General features: G+C 43.7%; 2 protein-coding genes across 2 annotated transcripts; one reads left to right on the plus strand and one right to left on the minus strand.

Moving 5' to 3' along the window:
* Window positions 1-4,811: 4,811 nt before the first annotated feature.
* MAD2L1 (mitotic arrest deficient 2 like 1) lies at window positions 4,812-7,629 on the plus strand. Its single transcript, XM_086747279.1, has 5 exons — window positions 4,812-4,919; window positions 5,084-5,230; window positions 5,336-5,456; window positions 6,096-6,199; window positions 6,776-7,629. Exons 1-5 carry the CDS (start codon window positions 4,844-4,846, stop codon window positions 6,946-6,948), a joined length of 621 nt encoding a protein of 206 aa, XP_086603405.1. The 5' UTR covers window positions 4,812-4,843; the 3' UTR covers window positions 6,949-7,629.
* Window positions 7,630-8,502: 873 nt separating this feature from the next.
* On the minus strand, window positions 8,503-12,686 carry RPL7L1 (ribosomal protein L7 like 1). The gene is made up of 7 exons (XM_086747278.1): window positions 12,550-12,686; window positions 12,312-12,420; window positions 10,477-10,640; window positions 10,152-10,289; window positions 9,775-9,884; window positions 9,313-9,525; window positions 8,503-9,212 (listed from the first exon to the last, which is right to left on the minus strand). Exons 1-6 carry the CDS (start codon window positions 12,633-12,635, stop codon window positions 9,317-9,319), a joined length of 816 nt encoding a protein of 271 aa, XP_086603404.1. The 5' UTR covers window positions 12,636-12,686; the 3' UTR covers window positions 8,503-9,212; window positions 9,313-9,316.
* Between the last annotated feature and the right edge of the window lie 3,703 nt (window positions 12,687-16,389).

The raw sequence follows: 16,389 nt of genomic DNA on the forward strand, positions 1-16,389 counted from the left end.
AATCTCCTCCTAAAACGTAGGAAGAAATTACTCAAAAGAGCTTGAGATCTACCAGAAAAGGCAAAGCACTAAGGCCCTGTTGGCCAGGGTAAGACTTCCTTTCTGCGCACAGGAAAAACTGGTTTTACTGAGGCTTAATATGACAATTTGTTAATGTCATATGAGGGCTTTTGTAGCAAACAGAACTTTAATTTTATAGACTATTTTGCTATGTTGGAAGGAGAGACCTGTCCACCACACCCTGAAGGTAAAAGAAAAAAAAAAAAATTGAGAATTAACTCTACAAGTGAATTTTGTCTTCTACTCTGCTGAATGACTATGGGAATGTGACCTGGGTTGCCTTAAAAAAAGTGAAGGCCTACCACTGATCTGGATTGTCCCAGATTCACTGACAATTGCCATGGGGAAGCAATCACTAAATGCTGCAGAAAAGCCAAGCTAAACAAGGGACACTTCCTTCCACAGAAAGAGAATTTTTAAAATCTTGTCATAACATGAAGCTGTAACTGAGAAACAGAGCAATGGCTAAAGAATCATAAGAGACCTAAATTAAATACAACTGGGACTTCACATTCCTTATGAAAATTAAGGTTTTAGCATGAGATAATTAAAGCAAGGATAGCCAGCTCCTGGTGTGCCAGAACATATAACTCAGCCTGTCATCTTTGTTCCTGAGAGTCCCTCAGAGTTGGTCAGGAAGCAGGCTGTCAGCCACACGGATCATTCACTAACCCACAGCAGTCTCCCTGCTGCTCTCCCTTGCAAGAGCCCCGCAGCCTTTCTCCTGTCATGTGGCCGGACATGCCCTAAACACAAACTACAGGCATCATCATCCTCGTGTGGAGCATACTCATTCTGTAACATGACAAAAGCACTTACGTACGGATGTCCCCAGTGGTGACTGCAGATCAGTTACACCATAGGTAAGCACACATTCCCTGAGGGCCTTGGTTGGGGGATATTGGACTGACCTGGCAGAGAATCTGAGTGACACCGACCTAAACAAAGTGAAGAAAATGAAGACAAGTGTTGTGGAGCTTAGGACTTAAAACAGATAAACAAAGATGAGCTAATCGGAGAATGTGAAGGGAAAAGCAGGCAACACACATTGTCAATTAACTAAGCCTTCATGCAAGTGGATTACTGGTGGGGGGGGGAAAGGACAGCAACACCTTGATGACATGAGAAGAAAAAGAGAGGTGAAGATGAAGAACATTCTAGTAGAAGAAATACGAAGGTTAAGAAAAAGACAGACACTACTTCACGGACTTAAACGACCAAACTTTTCAAAACTAATGAATTGGCCATGGAAAAATAATGTGTTAAAAGACAAAGGGAAATATTAGGAGCTTAGGAAAAAGGAGAAGTATTGAAAATATGCAGCTCTTACCATTGGATTACATTGTAGCATATATAAGAAATCTAAAGAAAAGTAGTAACACATTGTAAAAGGGAAATATATTTATCTTAAGAGAGATAAAAATTAAAATTCCAAACTGTAAAGGTGGTGTTTGATTCTTTTTTCTTGGGGGGGGGAGGCACATCAGGGCAGAAACCAGTGTTAACTGTAGTACAGAGCTGGAGATAGAGAACTGCTCCCAAACTCTGTGAAATACCATGTGCCAGGTTCACTGAAGGAAGCTTTGAGTGAACAGAGGTACTGGAGATCACCATCACCTCTCAATACCTTCCAGATGAATCTTGGGAGAAACAAAGAAGATGCAATTAAGTCTGTTGTTGATAAGCATATCTGCCCGGCCATATCAACACAACAGATCTTCAAGCCACATAGACTGAAATGGAGTGAAATTAATTTGTGGTAAACCAAGAAGCATTTGGATTTTTTTCTGCCATTTGGTTTTAACAGTAACAAAACAGCTGGAGGAGAAATGTGTAAATATTAATCATAAACTCTGCTGTTCTTGCGTGGCCTCATGCAAGAGGGCTTTCAATCTCTTGTATTTATCACAAAAAAAAATTAGCAGCTCTCCAAAAAACCTCAGAGGAAGCAAAACAGATTAAATGCCAAGTGGGAAAAAAAAAGGGGGGGGTGAGACCATTTTGGGATAGATGAATAAGAGCATGTCAGAGACTGAAAAGGTTAATTAATGTCTCAACATCGCTAAATGATAGAGAGAACTGACAAACCACAATGCTAAAAAAACTTCAACAACTGTGAGGGAATGCCTAGACAAATATCCTGTTTTGTAGCTGAAGCAGCAACATGTGCCTAATAACTCCAACAACTGCAAAACGGGGTGTCTTGTTTTTGTACCCTTCCCCCAGAATAGAGCCAAACCCTGTGCATGAGCTCAGGCCCTGGACAGTACTAAGCATGCACAGCACTGCCAAGTGACTGCACAATGGAGGCCCGCTCTGGGGGACGCAAAATGACTTTGTGGACACTGTCTTACTAGCAATCAGGTAACAACATGCTTCAGGTAACCGCACGGCTTACAAAGGACAAGCGGGCCTTGCATTTGCAGAGACCTAACACCCACCACCACAGAGACAGATCAACAGGATGCAGCAATCACAAGCTAAACCACAGGCAGGAAGCACCTGACCTACAAAGGACTAAAAAAAGGGTCGCCGCATGAACCCCGGTGTGTGTGTGGACCCCCACCCCACTCAGACGGACCTTCGGGACGCCGATTCTCCGTGGTGGCATCGTCATCCTTTTGAGGCACCCACCCCACCCACTCTGTACAACGGACTTTCAGGACGCTGACTCTCCGTGGTGGTATTTTCTCCCCTTTTTTTCTCTCTTCCTCTTTCTCTTTCTCCCCCCCCCCTTACCCTTTGTGTGTGAATGAAATAAAGAACCAACATATGCGTATGACACCGTTGTGTCTTAATTCTGTAACCGAGAAATTCGTACCTCTCACGACCGGACCTTTATCGGTTCGTGACAGAGCATAATAGTACACAAGGTTTGAAGCAAAACAGCTGACAGTCACAGCTATCTAGCTTCTAAAAGCTGAGCTTTGGATGAAAAATGCTTCCATTACCATAGGCTTTGAAATACACCACTCTTACTCTGAAAATATTTTATTCAGAAGATGAATGTACGACACAATCACTAATGATCAAGACCCAGAATAAAGTTCTTTAGGTCAATAACTAAATTATTCAGACTCTTTCTGAACTTCAGCACATGATTTCAGGCCTATACTATTTGTTTTAATCATAGCAGCATGAAGCAAACTGTACTTCCTCTTAGAGCAAAAATTGGAACCAACATAAAGTCTTAGCTTTTGAGAAAAACTATTTTATTATAACAAAATAAGCAATTACGCCATCGTGTCACTCTTCTAGCAGCTGGCCTACTGCACTGTGTCATGACCATATGGTTTTTATCCTAGGTTTAAAATACTTCTGTTTTGAACGTCACTTCATTTTAAGGCTGTTCTGATCAGTTTCTTTCAAGGACAATAATACATTACAGGTATGTCTTAGATGATAATGTCTGTTTGTTCCAGACACTTCAGAAAAATAATATTCAGGAAAGGATTTCATTTGCAGCTCTTCTTTGCCTAACAAATCCATTCATTTTTCACTTAATTGCCTATTGACTGACATTATCAGCTGACTAGCTGGCCATCTAGTTACTATCCCAGTAGACTATGCCTTCCCCTCTTCATGATACTATTTAAATATTTCAGCACTTAACAGCTGTTTCACTTGTTCTCTCACCTGTCAATCTCTGCCAGAGTTTCCTCTGTTTGACAGTCACCACTAGTTGCGGCATCTTCCTTGGCGTCCCTGTAATAACAGGAGTGGACTGCTTTGAGCAACTAGCAATGGCCCTTCCCTGTGCCCTGACAGCAGGGGTGGGTATGTCCAGAGCAGTGAGCTGCTGGGTTCCCTGCCTTTTCAAACACCTCTTAACCTCTTTTTTTTTTTATGATACTCGCAATCCTACAGATTTAAGGGAAAAAAAAAAGTGTTTCATCCTGCTTTCCCAGATTCTCCCTGCCTGCTTTTTGACTGCTTGCAAAATAAACCATTTTTATCTTAAAATAGCTACTACATGATTTACACAGCAAACGTTAGCAAAAATCACCCATAAGCAAGGTACTTGGAAAGTGTCATTTTTAACTTCAAAAGAGCCTTTTGACAGGAGCATGTAGTGATAGGACAAGGCGTAATGCTTTCAAACTGAAAGAGGGTACATTTAGATCAAAGGAAGAAATTCTGTACTGCTAGGGTGGTGAGGCACTGGCACAGGTTGCCCAGAGAAGCTGTGGAGGCCCCATCCCTGGCAGTGTTCAAGGCCAGGCTGGATGGGGCTCTGAGTGACCTGGTCTGGTGGAAGGTGTCCCTGCCCAGGGCAGGGGGGTTGGAACTGGTTGATCTTTAAGTTCCCTTCCAACTTAAACCATTCTCCGATTCCAGGATTTCCATGGTGAGGCCTCACTCCACCCCCAGCCTCTGCTTCCCTCATTCCCGCCACAGGCGGGAAACGGCACCTGGAGCTGGCGGAAAGTTTAACGCGAAAAAAAAATAAAAAGAAAACCTTTTCTTTCTCACTGGTGACTTCCAAACGTTGCACCCAACCGCCCTTTGCACCGACGAGACACAAGAAGACGCGCTGTAACCGACGGGGCGGGACCGGGTGCCGTGCAGTACCCTCCCCTTCCCTCCCCTCAGCCATCATGGCCGCCGCCCCCCTCCGCCTCCCTTCACAGCTAACGGCCGCCCGCCGAGCCGCACGCATGCGCGTTAAGATCCGGGGGGGGGGGGGCAGCCTCGCTAGCGCGCGTGCGCGGCGGCGGGCTGAGGCGCGGGGCGGGGCTGGATTTGAACCGGGCGGCGGGGAAGCGGCGGCCGCGCAGCCCCCATGGCCAAGCAGCTCGGCCGGGATCAGCAGGGGATCACCCTGCGGGGCAGCGCCGAGATCGTCGCCGAGTTTTTCTGTAAGGGGATTCGAAGGCGGGGAAAACCTCGGGGACCGGGGTGGGAGAGAGGACGGGGGGGGCGGGTAGGCCGGTAGGCCTTATGCGGGGCGAAATGGCCGCCGGCCGAGGGGCCCGGCCTCCTCACGCACACATCCCCGTCTCCCTTCCCGCGTGTTTTGCAGCCTATGGGATCAACAGCATCCTCTACCAGCGGGGCATCTACCCCCCCGAGACCTTCACCCGCGTCCAGAAGTATGGGCTCACCCTCCTCGTCACCACCGAGCCCGAGCTGAAGAATTACCTCAACAACGTGGTGGAGCAGATGAAAGGTGGGGGCTCTTCAAAGTGCCAAGCGGGAGGCTGCCGTGCCTGCCTTCCTGTGTCTCTGCTGATGCTTCTCGCACTGCAAGTGTAACTACTGTGGCTTCTTTCAGAGTGGCTGTACAAGTGCATCGTGCAGCGCCTGGTGGTGGTCATCTCCAGCATCGAAAACAACGAGGTTCTGGAGCGGTGGCAGTTTGACATAGAGTGTGACAAAACTGTAAAGGATGAGAGGTGAGTAAATGTCCCTCTACGCTTGCTCTTCCACATACCTGTTGGCTGTGCAGGCACAAGACAAATGCCACGCACATCAGCATTGTTCTGGTTCCTCAGCGGCTGAGACAGCCTTTTCTCAGTACAAACACAGAAGATGTTCCTTCAAACCTTACCAAATCTACTACCTTTCCTACTGCTACTCCTTTTGTTTGTCTGTATACCACTCATTATATGATTGAAGCATCATAATCTTCTTGTTTGGTTGTTGTGTTTTTGGTTGTTTTTTTTTTTTTTAAAACATCAGATCAAAATTTGATTTTTAATCTTCAACAAACTAAAAAAAATCCTGTATTGGACACACGCGCTAAAGAACTACTGTTTTCCCGTTGTTATGCCAAAATGTTTTCATCCATTCTGGACTGAGACTCAATGTAACATTACTTACAAATACTGTGAAGCTTCACAAACAACGACAAAGGGACACCAGCTATCACTTCACTTTTCTATACAAGCCTATCTACCTAGGGCTTAAAAGAGCGTTACTGCTATAAACAATCCTATAGCAGACCAGAAGAGCTTAATAGAGGGAACTATACTTGAAGAAAACTGTCAGTATAGTAGGAGCTTTCTTTCCTAACAGTTTTTCTATCTTTCCAGTGCACCACGAGAAAAATCTCAGAAAGCTATTCAGGATGAAATTCGATCTGTTATCAGACAAATAACTGCCACAGTAACTTTTCTGCCACTGTTGGAAACTGCCTGTGAGTATTCCTAACTTCACTAAAGAAATCAAACACTTCTTTTTGAAAACCTCAAGAACTTTCCCACTTTAAAAAATATTTTCTGCTCATTTTCTGAGGCTTTTTAATTATTACATGTCGTATACTGTCACATTTCTGAGACAGCATTTTGCTAGACTGAGATCAGGACAGAACTTACGGGGGCTTAACTAACAATGAACCTAGTATAGGGACTCTGAGCAATGTAAGTTTTCATAAGTAATAAATATTTTGTGACTGTAGCTGTGGACAGGCTTATATAAATAACCATTGAGTTCATATGAAGTGTTAAATAGAGCTCAGCTCCACAGTATTTTAACATGTTTAAAAATAAACTTGCATCACACTCACCTGAGGAAAACCTAAAAAGGCTACACATGAATATAACCAGGGCTTGTTTTCATGTTTTAACTCTTTCTTTTCACGTTAACTAGTATCAGTGTAATTTCTGAGAACCTTGGTACACATCTCAAGTTGTAGAAGATGCACTTTAACTTCAAACATGCTGTCTTCTTATCCATACATTGCTGTTAATTTGTTTCTTCTCCTTGCCTGCAGGTGCCTTCGACTTGTTGATATACACAGATAAAGATTTGGCAGTGCCAGAAAAGTGGGAAGAGTCAGGACCACAATTCATAGCCAATTCAGAAGAGGTTCGTCTCCGTTCCTTCACTACTACCATCCACAAAGTAAATAGTATGGTGGCTTACAAAAAGGATTCCTTTCCCTAAGATGTGAGGGTTTTGTATATATCCTGTCACCTTGTATAGTTTCTGTTCATAGTGCAGCTAAGTCATCAACACATCATTACTGTTGCTCTTGCCAAAGTACGATACAGAAAAAAGGCAACCTGTTTGTCTACGATAATGTGATGTAGCACTAGACTAAGCTAGCATTGTTTTTAAAGAGGTCTAAATAAGATATAATGAGTTAAATTCTTAACTGAGCTAAACTAGTGGTGTTAAAATGACCGCATTCACTAGAAAAACTGCCTAAATATCAAATTAATTGCTAGAATTGTGCTCACATCCTGTAATTTAGTATTTTAAGATTATTATAAACCAAATTCTATGACCATATGGAAGTTCTTTATGGCACTAAAAAAAAAAAATCTCACTCCCGACATGCCAGTTCTTCATGTTAAAAGCCTGGGCTGTTTTATTACCAGAAACAATGCTAAAATGAATCGACAGAACAATTCTGAAGTTACTTGTACCTTTTTACAATGAAAGCAGCTGTTTATCAGGAAGATCTTAAATATTTAAAGCCATGTATATTAATGACTGCTGGACTCTAGTTCTGGAGATGGTGGTGTTCTACGTAGGTGTACGTCTCTAGTGTCTGTCAAGCATTTTCTATGTTTGTATTCTTGTTTTACAGAATAAAGCTTGAAACTGTATAGTGTTCTCTAATTCAGAGTCTGTAGTACTTTGTATTTTAGATTATTTTATGAATGCTCCACCTTAGTTTATAACTGTCACATAACTGGCATCTATCCTGGTTCTAGCTAGGATAGTTAACATCCACCTGAGCTGGCTGAGCAGCTGGAGCTGGTGGTACCTGTGGCTGGGGAACAGAGCTGGGACATTTTACCAATTAGCCAACAGCTGGGATACCTTGCCCAAATTAGCCCAAGGCTTATGCTGTACCCTGTGGCTCATGCTCAGTATAGAAAGTGGGAGTGGTGCTGGGCATCAGGATCTGCTGTGAGCTATTGCACTGTAAATTAGGTGCTTCAGTATTTTCTGTTATTTGTTTCCGTTTGTTTGTTTTCCATCTGTTTTATTTTCTTCTGTTGTTCTCTTAAACATGTTTTTTTAATCTCGACCCATGAGTTCTGCCTTCTTTTCTTTACCAGTTCTCCCTGCCCCCCTGAAGGGTGGAGGGAGTGAGCGAGAGGCTGTGTAGCTTGGTCCTGAGTGGGGCCAAACCATGACAGCATCATACTTGCATTATTAATTAACTGTTTCCTCCGAGTCTCAAAACAAGTCTTATGGATCAGTATGAAATTAATTCAGGGATTAACAGTTTGCCCTCACTTCAAGTCTTCGGCTGACAGTATAAATAATCACAATGACCTACTGATTAAGCACAGTGTTTTCCATATTTATCAAATTGCACAGGATGCTTCCTGAAGAAATTAAGGAATTAAAACTGTGAGTGTTAACAGAACTTCCGGGCTCTTCCGTGGTTTTGCTGATTTTCTTCACCAAATTCACTTCAGCCAGAATATTTAACTTTTCCCACTCTCCTAGAGCAATATATGACTCCTCTTGTTGTAACAGTATAATTTCAAAAGTTTATTTAAAAAATATTGACATGTACTCCACCACTCTGTTACAAAGTTTCTGGGCTTTCCTACTAGGAAATAGTTTTCTCCAGCAGTTCTAATCTAGCAGGAGGGAAAAGGCAGCCTTTTTTAAGTCAGTAGCACGAAATCAGGGCTTTTTAAAATAAATACAATCTAGGTACTTCAAAAAAAAAGCTACCTTATTCACTACAAGGGCTTACACTGATGTAACAGAGGAATACCTTGCGTCTTCTGCCTGTCAGCAATATTCTTAAACAGATGATGGCACTACCCCTCTACACTTAGAGGGAGGTGCAACTTCCAGCAGCGAGTGCAAGTCAACTGTAGCAGAAATTTCAATGACTGGTTTTGATAGAAAACCAGTGTTTCATACCAAAGATGAGATCAGGAGGTGACTGGTACAGAGCCAGCAGTAACGAGTATAAAAAACCTTTGGTTTACAGAGATGCAGAAGTCACATCGTTCTCAGAAGTTCCAAATCACTTCTTTCTTGTACCAAATACAATTTATCTTCTTAAGAAGGAGCAGCCCAAAGTCCATCTCCATCATCATCTGTATATTTTCTTTTTTTTTACAGAGGCACCAACAGTCAAGAGCTATAGTATATCATTGCATAAAGTTAATGTCCATGAAAATTACGGGTGAAAAGAAACAGGTTATAAATCCTGAAGTTTTCAGAAGACCCTGCAGAACAGAAAGATAAAAACCAAACAGTCAGACTAATGCAATCTTCCACAACCAGATAAAGGATAAGACCTACAAGTTACACAACAGGCATTCTCACCTGACTAGTTCAGCTGCCGTATAAGCTGGTTGATGGCTTCACCTCTGCAGCCAGGCTTACCCATTTCCTTGAGGAAACCCACTTTGTTACGTGAAGCATGGCGAGCCACTGACAGGTGGAATGGCCATAGAAAGTTTGTGACTTTTTTGAAATACTTCCCAGCCGAGTAGATTTCATGAATAAGGTCTTCCAGGCAAATAATACCATAGTCCCCTGCAGAGAAAACAAACAAACGAACAAAAAATTAAAAAAAAAACTAACAAAACAACAAAAAGCCCCCCACAAACAACACATACACGAGATGCCCAACTGTATCATTTTTCCTCATGCTACTCCAGAATTGCCAGTCCTCCATATGCGCGCCTTGTGGTATTTTTCTCCCTCTGCCTCCCTCTCAGGTCAGATTGCAAACTCTCACCATCCACCTCTTTCCTCAATTCATTTTCTCATCCCCTTCCTCACCTAAATGTTCCTCTATCAGCGTATTGTCTGTCAGAGGCACCCTCTTTTTCTTAATCTTGGCTTGGCCCCGTTTCAAGATGAGCTCTCGTACAGATTTCAGGTTAGGGTGTCTGCAAAAACAAAAATCAGACTCTGTAATAGAGAGACATGATGCAGCAGGAATTCCCATGCCCAGCGGGAAGGACACAGGTGGGAAAGCAACCAAGTTAAGTTGAGAACAATGAGAAAAGGGATAATAACAAGTTTTAGACACAAAGTTGACAAAGTTTTGACCATTACTGGAAAAGCCAGCCATGGATTTGTGATACCAGATGGAGAATCGAGAAACTATGATATTTACATCTGAATTACTACCAAGTCACGGGACTGGTACTTACCCCCATGCCACGTATGGTTCCACAATCTGCAGCATCTTCAGCGATAATGGAGTCAGTTTAACGAACGTTCCGGTGAAGTTTTTTCTCAGACGCAGCAGCTCAATCACTCTCTTTACCCTACTACTCACTCCCGTAATACTGAGTGTAAAAAAAAAAAAAAAAAAGGTACTATTAGTAACCATGTTTCTCTAATACAGCAAGAAAATGCCTCAGAATACCTGCAAGGAGACACATCTGGGTTGATCATACTTCCTTTGCTTAGAAATTATATGACAGCTACAAACGGTAGCAATAATAAATGTAAGGAGCAACAAAAGTTTCTTACTCTACGATCCGCACAACAAAGGCTAATTTGTGTTCCTGAGGTACAGCTGCCTGTCCAGGTCTGTGCTCCATGCGCCTCAGCCGGACGTCATCTCGGTGTTTGCGCCACGAATCTCGAACAAAAGCCTCAAGGCGTTTAAACTGGATTTGTTTCCCCTTCTGGTGCTAAAGACAAAAGGACAACAAATCATCACCCTTCCCAACAGTCTGAGAGGTTTGCATCTCAAAGGTCAAGTGAAATTCAGAACATGATGAACTATGCTCTTTCAGTTTTGAAGACAGTAAGACGAAAACAAATTTGACATTCTAAGCCTAAGGGAGACAGGACTGAGGGAACACATATGAATTTATAAGCAGCTAGCTACAATTTATGAACAGTGAACAAAGCAGTTTTTTTCTCCTGAAAAGAAAAAAAAATAGGAAAAACAAAGCAAAACCCAGGATTCTTCTAGACACAGGAGAAATCAAATGGAAACATTTGCAGCCACAGCTCTGACAGACACTAGGAAAGCCAGAAACAACGTAGGTATCTGCGTAAAACAAATGGTACAGCTACATCCTAGCGTGACTCAAAATTACCATCCAACAGAAAATAACTGGGTTTAAAGTCCTTTTCTATAAAGGCACACATGCACAAAAACTTCAAGCACTCAACGAACCATTAAGTACTACTAATTTAAACAAAGAACATACAGCTCACTTGGAAAAAAAAAAAAATCTTATTTTCAGAATTATGGGGAAAACAAACACTTTTTAAAATTAGAAAGATGTTTAAATGCCTACCCTTGTGTTTAATCTATACCTACCCTCTTTCAGTTTAAAGCCATTACCCTTGTCAAAAGTCCCTCCCCATCTTTCCTGTAGGCCCTCTTTAGGCACTGGAAGGCGGCTATAAGGTCTCCCCGGAGCCTCCTCTTCTGCAGACTGAACAGCCCCAACTCTCTCAGCCTGTCCTCACAGCAGAGCTGCTCCAGCCCTCTGATCATCTTTGTGGCCTCCTCTGGACCCTCTCCAACTGGTCCACGTCCTTCTTATGTTGGGGGTTCCAGAACTGGATGCAGTGCTGCAGGTGGGGTCTCACGAGAGTGCAGCAGAGGGGGAGAATCACCTCCCTCGACCTGCTGGCCACACTGCTTTTGATGTGGCCCAGGATGCGGTTGGCTTTCTGGGCTGCAAGCACACATGGTCGACTCATGTTGAGCTTCTCATTGCCAATACCCTTAGGTCCTTCTCCTCAGGGCTGCTCTCAATTTATCTAGCTGACAACAGATAGCTAACTCTAAACATGCTCTCAGAAAAGCACGCCATCTCCATGAAGGTTTACAACGCAAAGGTGAACTGGTTTCAAGACAGCGTAACTCCATGGTAGCACAAACAACTCAGCAGCATTACATTTTACCATATGCATGCCCTGGCAGTCACAGACATAAGAGGAACAACTCTCAGTCTTCAATAAATTTGTGTTTCAGTGTAACAACTCAAAAAGTTCTGTCCCCTTTACAGGGCTCAGAGACACATAGGGAAGATGCTCAACAACTGAAGAAATGAACTCACGCTTCCCCTCAGAGACAACCCAGAGGATCATCACAGTATCCACACAAAGTCTCAGCAACCAGCTGACTTTCCCCCCCTCGCAGAAGCAGCTGATCACTCAGATCGCTCGCACGGAATTATGATTCCCTCCTCCGAAACACAAACACGACCGGCTGCAACAGCACCACACATCCAGCCCAGCGCCTTCCCCTCCCTCTTTACAGCCGGACTCTCCCAGCCGCCCCCAGATCGCCGGACACCCCGGCTGCGCCCCCAGCCCGGGGATCCCCCCCCAGCCCCTACCTTCCGCTTGTTGAGGAGCGCCTGCTTGGCCTGGGTGGCCTTGATGGCCTGGTAGGCCTTCCTCTTCTTCAGCAAGTTCTCCGGCACCAGCGGGATCCGCCGCCTCGGCCTGCGGGGAGGGAGAAGCCGGTCACATCCCGCAGCACCGACGCCTGAGGACTCCCCCCGCCGCCTCCCCCAGCCCCGCCACCGCGCAGTCCCCGCGGATGGCGGCGGATACCCGCCCCGCCGCACTCACTCCTCCTCCACCGCTGCCGCCATCCCCTCCGCCGCCGCCATCTCGCCGAGGGTGGCGCTGCCGCGCATGCGCCGGGGCGGTGTCATGGCGGCCCGGCCGGGGGCCCGCCTCCTCGCAGCTCTTCCTTGTTTTTTGCCGTCCTTCTCCAACGAACCTGCAGCGCACGGAGGCGTTTGCCCGGGGAAGGGGAAGGAGAGAGAGCGGCCAGGCCGGAGCTTTTGTGAAAGAGCGCGGCGGTATCCACGCTTGCGAGGTTTAAGCACCTTCCCTCTCTGGTGCTCCACTTAAAAGAGACCAAGGCCAGCGTTATCCCTGTTGTGAGCGCCGAGTGATGGAGATAAGGGGCTTCCAGGGCTGTGCCCCCTGGATCTGTCGGCTGGCCATGTCCAGAAGATGCTCTCAGGCTGCAACGTGTCCCTCTGCCCAGCTCTCCTGATGCGAGAGAGGGATCTGGCCATGACAGAGGCCTGCTGATACGATATAGCCAGCAGTTCTTTGAGTATTTGCAGCACAAGTGTCCTCCTGGGTAGTAATCCCAACATGTACTGTAAAAAGAAGTGAAGAAGAGGAAGGAGGGGGGAACCAGAGTCATAACCTGACAGCCTCAGAGATTTCATCGCTATGCTTCCTGGATCACATAGTTGGGGTGGCTTGCGATAAAACATGTGGTGAGAGCAACTCTTAGAAAATATAAAAGGACCGTTGACCTGGGCCTTTTTGAAATTACAGAAACACAATCAGAATTTATGTCTAGCATAGCTGGATTTCAGGCTGGACCCAAGGACTCAGGCTGAGGAGACTGGGGTGAAGCAAGCCTGGGACACTGTCCAGAGCAGTGCATGTCTCATCAGCTCGGAGTAAGGAGCCCAGGGAGAGCAATACTGAGGAGAGCAGCCCAATTCAGCAAGTTACGCTGCACTTAACATCCTCAGCTGAATGACAAAAAGCATAGCTGGCAAACACCTGGAAACAAAACTACAGCAAGGCGCTTTGCGGTTTTTTCAAATTCCTATTCGAGAGAAGGGGAAATTGGGACAAGGGGTTTGGACAGCACTCCTACCCGTAGATGGTGCCATAGACTCACGCTAAGGAGATGATGTTGCCTCTGATGAGGCTGTATTTACGTTCTGCTGCCTCCTCTTTGCCGTGTAGGGTAGAAGAGGGCTGCGTGCCTAGACGCTGGACTTGTTACTTTCATCGCGTCTCTAATCAATTTGATTTACACCAATCGTAGTTTCCTCTTCAACTTAACAGTTCAGAGCTCGAGCCTTTCACTAGAAAGTTCAATGATTTCAAGGTTTAACTACTCACCTCAATGAAGCTGCAAATCTTTATGACACTGTAAATTAGGCCACTTCTGTTTTGAAACCTAATACTTGAGTATCTGTATTTAGAAACGTGATCCCACATTCCAGTACCTGCTCAGGCGTATGCTCTGCAAACCCAGCTTCCTATCAACTATTCTCTGATGCAGCCTTTTGGATTATGAGACAGAAAGCAACAAGCTTATTAAATAAATCATATGAAACTTTCACTGAAGAAACTAGAAGCAAATCTATAACTACATAAATTTCACTCTGACATTAGAGGAGTAACCTGGTCTATATAAAAATAGCTGAAATCTCTGGTAGCTCATGACAGAAAATGTGGCCCATTTAAATCTACAAATGAGTGTGGTTTGTTTAATGGAAGGGAAATGCAAATGGGATCTTGGGTATTTCATTATTAATGGTAAGGAAACAATAAGTGAGTAAATATTTCAAGCACTGTTGCTATGAAATGTCACACAGCATAGCAGCGTACCTAGGCTGACTTGTTAAACTTTAACTAAGAGTTATATTATATTAATGAATGACTATTCACATGCCCTTGTTTACAGGGTTATTGAAGAAGAAGATTCTCATTTTCCTAGACAGTAATCTGTTGTAAACTGACCTTCGGCACTCTGAACTCCTATTCTCTCCTCCTTTTGCAACAACGCCTTGCATTTTCTGAGATTTACATGAACTGTTACAGAAAAATCCAATGACTACGCGCTTACAATAGTCACCATCCATCAGTGACAGATAAAATTATTTCTCCTAGTTTATAGGCCATTCAGAAAGATAGGTGAAATCCATTAAAAAAAAAAAAAAAGGATATCTAGTCATTGCAATTCAATGACTTCACAAACCAGGTAGTGGCTTCCCATCAGGATTTTTGATGAAGCTCTATTGTGAGTGCATTTTCTCCATTCTTTGCCAGCGCATCTCAGATAAGGCTCAGAACTCACCCAAGGAAATGATTTTTTAAACCAAGGTTTTACATAACTCAAAAAGGCCTGTTGGTTTGGGGAAGGTGAGAGGGGAAGGCAGAGATCACCCCTCTAAGGACCAACAGTGAATGTGTTGTATCAGAAATAAGTCATCCATAAAGCAAGTCAGGAATATATTTATCTTTTCAGCAGCAGGACAGATTTTTTTTTTTTTTTGCCTGTACTGCATGGAGGCTTTTTTGCATTTTCATTTCAAAATTAAAAAAAAAAAAAAACAAACCATAATGTATTTTTTAGCAAAGCAAAATGTTACCTTTTGATACTGGCTGCAGGAGGACTTTTGTGCTGTTTTGAGGAGATGGTGTTTGGAAAGTTGAATAGGGAGATCAAAATCCAAAAGCTGCAGATATCTTTCCAGAACGGGCAAGTTTTTTCTCCACCCTAGAAAGGAAGAATTTTTTTTTTTAGTATCTCTCAGAAAGCTTAGTCCTGCTTTGTCTGAGCTGCTTGCCTTTATAAATAAAACTTGGAATGTTTTACAGGTGACAAAGTGACCCTGCTGTAATCACACTGGTGATGACACATTGGAGTGCTGCTGCAGCATATTCAAAAATCGCCACAACAGTTTCTGCCTACCTTGGCTAGAAACTCTTCATGGTGCATCTACATCTACCAGAGCTGGCCCAAAGCAGGGCTCTTTACTGTGCTTGGGACTTCATTAGAACATTAGGGTGAAGTGGAAGCCAAGGAAGAGAGATCTGCCTTTTGTTCCCCTGCAGGCCTTAAATGACTTATGTTCCCTGGCATTGCGTCTTGTCAGCTTTCATTTTATTGTGACAATTTCGACTGGTGTTTTGTGTCATGTATTTGGATGTTTATTTTTATTAACTTATTCACAGATACAAATGCAAAGACATTAGAGAATACAAAAATAGCAAACGTACGTTGATGGGTGTGGATCTCACAAAAGGATATGCAATTACTTTGTTTCATTGTTGTATGTGTATAATCCTCTTCGACTATAGCTGCCACATATGCAGCTCAAAAAAGTAACAAAACCACCTTGCTATATGTAAATTTGTGTAAACAAATGTAACCATCATAAAATGTAAATATGTAAATAGAGTTAAGAGTATGTCAAGAACTGACTCACTTTTGCATGCAAACTTTTAGGGCTCCTGTGATGCAGTCTGCAGCGCAAAGTACGAGGGATGATGCTGACCTGTCTGCAGAATCAGCGCCTGCATTTCAGAGAGGACGGCTCCTCTGGGTAAAGAAACAAAGGGTGGACAACGACGCGCGGACAACGATTCCAAAAGCAAAGTCAGGAGGTGAGGTAGGAAGTTAGAAGCATCTTGTCCATGAAACTTCTTGCTTTATTTTATCCTCTCACTTTAAGAGAAGAGTATAAAACCCCATTAAATACATTTCAAATCCCACAAAATCTCTGTTGACACTGTGTGCAGTCTCAGAACAGCAAAAGAGCCACGCTTGAACTCTGTCACTTTCACCAGTAAACTGTGCCCCAATCTGAAATCTCTGTAATGAATTCCCTATAAAAAGAGCCAAAGAATCAAATTCTGTTT

Source organism: Chlamydotis macqueenii, chromosome 4 (genome assembly GCF_036417535.1).
Source record: "Chlamydotis macqueenii isolate bChlMac1 chromosome 4, bChlMac1.mat, whole genome shotgun sequence".
NCBI lineage: Eukaryota > Metazoa > Chordata > Aves > Otidiformes > Otididae > Chlamydotis > Chlamydotis macqueenii.